Raw genomic sequence first — 5,342 nt, 5'->3', positions numbered from 1 at the left:
TTAAAGTAATGCGACAACTTACATTATATTAAAAGCAAAACTGTGAAAACACGGAGAGATGTTAAAGATGTCACATTAGCATTACTTAGCAATCTCCATAAATACATAGAGTTAATCTTTAGCACCAGTACCGACTCTTATCTGTTGGTTCTCGCCACTACAAATATAAGCACAAATCAATCGATCAAATCTTATTTACGAGCAACCAGTGCAACATAATTACGTAATTTGACCTATTAACTGAGCTATGTGGAGATTTTACAAAGGATACAGCAATATGGACAAGTTTAAGATGTCGTAGGCATGAAGGTGTCTTCATCCAACAAGGCTTCAATGTCGATAAAATCATCATCAAAATCAGCTTCTGGATTGTTTAAGACCTTGTCACAAGCAGCCTGCAGTCAAGAAAATCAAATTAAATTTAATACAGCCGAAGTATAATATGATACACATATTATAAACTAAATGTTATTTGAGTGATGTTTAATTTAATATTCTCTGCTCTTCTGAAAGCATGGATTTCCAAAACATGATCCTAAACATTCCCAAACATCTCTTAAACCACTTGAGCAATGAAGGTCCACAAGCGAATGGTGGGGGAGTTTCAGTGCTAAGAGAGAATCAATCTAATAATCCAATCTAAGAAAGAACAACAAGACAATGTTAAAACTACCTAAATTATCTGTTTGCTATAGGACATTTTTTATTTTTAACCATATGCAACGTCAACTCTGGATTTTTATTTTTATTATCAATTTTTCCCCCTTTAATTCTTTGTGCGTCTGTGTGGGTGGGGTGGGGTGGCGTGGCGTCGGGGGCAGCATAAAAGAGGCTTTATAATGTTGATGATACTTTTACAGATTGCCCAAGTGTTTAAAAGATACATAACAAAATACTTATACCTTTTTTTCCTGCATTTCTGATACGACATTCAGTAATCTGCGATATTGATCTCGAGCCTCTGGATATTGAACCATGGATTTCACCCTAGCAAGAGCCTTATGCAATCTCTCCTCTGTCTGCTTTCTACCTTCTTTAAAGAAATCATAGTCATCCTCCTTTACTTCTGTTACTTGCATGCTAGTGCCTGCAGTAGGTGATTCAGGTTTGAATCCACTCAGTCCCCGTCCTTTCCGCCGCCAACGCAAAATGACCTTATCCAAAATTCCTACAGACCAGATTATCTTTTTATAGTTCTTCCTCACCTGGTGTCCTCTCACGTGGGCCTTTTACAAGAATAGCCAAAAATTAGAATTTTGGAATAGAACCTTATAACTGAAATATACAATAAAGCCCCCATTTGGGCCCCTTTCTTTCAAATTTTAATGTTTGGAGTAGTTTTATTTTTTTATTATTTTTTTTTTTTGGAAGAATGTGTGGTTGAAAAAGAAGGAAAAATTTTCAATTTACATGAAATATTATTTTATGGAAGATTATGCAGTTGAAAATAAGAGTGAGAAGAAAAAATTGAAAGGAAAAGGGGGCCAAACGGGGGCAAAGATAATAACATGATTGTCTTGAACTTATAACGTAAGTAATAATGCAACACACCTGAATTTTAATAACTCGCTGGCGGATTAGCAAGAACTCCTTTCTGCCTTTCCAACTGCGGAATTTATTTTGTATACGTATAGCTGCAGCAGTTGGTCCATCGTGTGATCCTGACCTGTTGGTTTTTACAGCTAGAAGTGAAAGAGCACGTTCATCTGACATTCCAAATTCACCATCCCCGTACTCTTTTAGCTGCTTTCGCTGAAAGGATTGCACTCTGAAGACTTCATGAATTCGAGCTGCAGCTTGAGTTGCATTTCGCACAGCAGCTAATGAGTCTTTCAATGACAAGCCATGCGGCAAGTCACCAAAACCAACTGGAGTTGCAGTCCGCTTAGAAACTGTTTCTACAGCTTTTTCTCCTCTATCACCCTCCTTGGTTTCCTTCAACGTAAGCAGTGAAAGGTGGTAGCTCAAGGCAGATTCTGCAAGATAACCAGCAATTCCTTTGTGTCCATTGCTGGATGCTAGGTCTGCAGGAGTTCTTCCCGAAGGGTATTTGGGGGTGGGGTCCGTCAATGCTCCTGGGGCTGAACCTAGGGAGATTAGGAAAGCCACTGTACGCTCTCTGATATTGCAAGTATTTAAGCAAAAAGACACCAAAGCAAAGGATAAAATTAAGATTTTTCGATAGATGCAAGTTCATGTCAAATAATTTAGTACTTACTGAAGAACATAATCAGCTTTGAAACATTTTTATGATATGATATATGACTTTATGATTCATACCTGCCATGATATGCTGCCCAGTGTAGCGCAGTCCATCCATTTGCATCCCGGAAATCGACACTAACACCTGCAGCTATTGTGGGTGGTATAGCCCAGTCATAGCCTAAAGCAGCTGCAAAATGCAACACACCTTGACCATCTTCATCTAACAGACTGGGGCCTTTTCCACCTTCAGTGACATTCTGAAGAAGCCAATAATGCAACTTCTCCTTAAAAAGCTTTTGCAGTAACTGATCCTTTATCTTGTCTGGCGAGAATTCATCCTGTGTGGTAAGGTTTAACATTTGTTCCCACTCAGCATCATCTTTCAACAATGCACTAATTTTACCGCACAAATCGGACGTTTCAGCTTCTCCATTGACATGAGAAGTTTGGGGGGTGACAGATCCCAGAGACAACAATTTCCCAAATCTCATGTGTAGAAGAGCTTCATCAGATTCAGAACTTCCTATTTCGGTAACATCCATGTCTTGAGCGGCTCTAGTCCGGAATTCAAATTCTCGCACTTCACTGCATGCTAACCTGTTGGAACATGTTATGTAAAATGGAACCCTTCCACTCTCATGCAAGGGAGTATGGCAACCAAGAACACCATCTGTTATAACCTCTGCGGGAACTTCCAGTTCACCAAACATGCATGCCCATTTATACTTCCCAACCTCTTCTTGACTCTTTAAGAATCTTCCCATAATAAGCACCTGATCATGAAACATAAAAGTTAAAATAAACTATCATTATTACTTTCGAAGTAATGTACAATCAGCTTGACATTTAGCAACTGCATTTAGAGCTGAAATATCTGAGAAATCAAAGCACTAGTTTGGACTGAAGCATTTGTCAACACACCTTATTTTCTGAACCAGCATATGCCCAGTTTGGCAAGAAATCTAGAATGCTAAACAGTTGATCTTGTGAGAGAGAGGGGCCTAATATGTAGTTATCCAAGGGCACTTGGGAAGAGATCCCAGAATCATCAACTCCAACTTCTCTATCAACAGTCTCCCAGTCGGCCCCAGAGCTAGGCTGCATATGTGTCTCTGTAACATCTCCAAGTTCTTTACTCATCCAGCGGTCAAAGCTGTCAAGCTTTCTCAGACCTTCTCTTAAAACACCATCTACGCGAGGTTGTCTTAAGGCTGGATAATTGGCTTTATTCTCCATATTCAGGTTGCCATCTGTCTCTGATTTCAGGGAACTACCTACTTCTGGATTCAAAGATTGCGTTTGAAGATTCTGTACAGGATGTTCGCTTTGTTCAGCTGGATATGTATCGTTAGGCCCCATGGAGTCACGCAACTCCATGTGTTTAACATTATTTTGGTTGGAAGCAGTATCATATCCAGAACCCTGATGCGACTTATGAACCATAGACCAAGGTAAGTGTGCAGAATCACGTTCAGTAGTCTATTTGAATTTCGAAACCAGAAAAATTATTATCGGCAAAAGAAAAAAATTTGCAGAGTAGTTTGGTGAACAAGCTCACAACTTAATAAATCTAGCTAGTAAACTTTATGAATACTGGAAGCTTCTATAAATTATAGAAACAGGGTTTAAAGTTTCATTTTCATTTCCATGAACTGCAAAGAAACCTGAAAAATGAAACTTTTTCGAATATTTTCATAAATGCGCAGAAAGTCCATTAAAAACTTTTGTATTGCTTTTTAGCTAAAATAATAATGGCTATTAAATAGAAACTCTATCTCAGCATATTGAGGTGGAAATGAGCTTATATGGTATGGGTTTCACAGTAATTGATTGTTATATAAGGAAGCTCCCAAACTTAATTGACTCTATTTAAAATTTCATAGTTCCAAAATTATTTAGCAGTTATTTTCTTAAATTTAAAACTAAAACATTTGGAAACGTCTCAAAAATTTTGGCCATGAATGAAAGCACCAAGATTTTTTTGCAATACGTTCCATAAATTCATAACTTTCACCCAGATGATGCTACACTGTTGAGCTTAAAGAACACTATAAAATTAATAACTTCTAGTTCCTGAAGTTATTCCTCAGTATTGCTCTGGGATTCAGTTTTTAAACAACAAAATACAACAAAATCACTTCTTGTAAGAACGATTTCCAATGGACAAATGTAGCCACCATATTATAAAATTATCACAGAGCAAGTTAACCTATCCAAACCTACTTCTAGCTGAAGCATTAGCCATCCCACCCCATCCCATGAGTCTATACACTTGAAAAGTCTTCCTCAGCCTCAGGTCACCTATTACCTACTTACACCACGTCAGGGCCAATATCGAGGGTATAGTCTCCTAACCTACATGGCTCACTCATTATATATAGCATTTTTGGATAAGCTTAAAAAAATCACTTATGAGCAGATAAAGCTGATAAGCCACCAATAAAGTACACATATTCTAGAAGGTCCAGGAAGAATGGAGAAGCAGGGGAGTAACAACATTCTGTTAGCTGGCAGGCCAAGCGGTTACAGACTATTAGAAATACAGAATAGCTAGGGATGTGTAGGCATGCAAAAGTTAAAGTCGTAGTAGAGAATAGGAGAGTGATAGTCCTCTCAAATGGCTATCTAGTGCTTCCTTTCATTTCTGTATTTCCTTTCCAGTGAATCAATAAACTGCTGCCTACATTCCTTATACTGTCTTTCCTTTTTTCAGATTGATACTCATCAAATTGGTGTCAGAGCTTCAAAATCCTGATGACGCAAAAGAAAACCAATGGAAGGGTGGAGGTAATAGAGAAGGAAATGGATGACTTGAATCCAAATTACAGCGGCTACCAGGGATAGAACATTCTGTGGAACATTGGTTCAGAACTTGGCCAGGATGATGCAGACCATAGAGGCTACACTAAAGGCCGTTGCAACATTAGCAATTTCCAGGGCAGCACCGAATAAAATCTCAGAGGGAGGAGGGTCCAGCAGCATGCTGGAAGAGCCAACTAACATCCGTGGTAGAGCTTTAAGAGTGTGTTTTATTGGCACGGAAAATATCACCTAGAAAAATAAATGTTTTCTCTATTTTGAGGAAAACAAAAACCTACTACCCCAAAGAAAATATTTTCCTTAAAAAAGGAAAATCG

The 5,342-nt window shown here is 38.4% G+C and overlaps 1 protein-coding gene across 3 annotated transcripts in view; it reads right to left on the bottom strand.

The window, feature by feature from the left end:
• LOC111408055 (calmodulin-binding transcription activator 3-like) overlaps positions 1–5,342 on the bottom strand; it is an 11,599-nt gene continuing 6,257 nt past the window's right edge. For 2 of the 3 annotated variants that reach the window (XM_023037821.1, XM_023037837.1), the window contains 5 exons: positions 3,127–3,684; positions 2,281–2,978; positions 1,552–2,119; positions 903–1,226; positions 1–395 (listed from right to left, as the gene is read on the bottom strand). In XM_023037821.1, the coding sequence (XP_022893589.1) occupies positions 288–395; positions 903–1,226; positions 1,552–2,119; positions 2,281–2,978; positions 3,127–3,684 (2,256 nt within the window). In that variant the 3' untranslated portion in view covers positions 1–287. The remainder of the gene's footprint in view (positions 396–902; positions 1,227–1,551; positions 2,120–2,280; positions 2,979–3,126; positions 3,685–5,342) is intronic. The other variant, XM_023037828.1, reaches the window with a different exon arrangement.

The sequence above is a fragment of the Olea europaea genome, chromosome 2 (genome assembly GCF_002742605.1).
Source record: "Olea europaea var. sylvestris chromosome 2, O_europaea_v1, whole genome shotgun sequence".
NCBI classification, from domain to species: Eukaryota; Viridiplantae; Streptophyta; class Magnoliopsida; order Lamiales; family Oleaceae; genus Olea; species Olea europaea.
The sequence above is the reverse complement of the archived record's forward strand: the minus strand, read 5'-3'. Positions and strand labels throughout refer to the sequence as shown.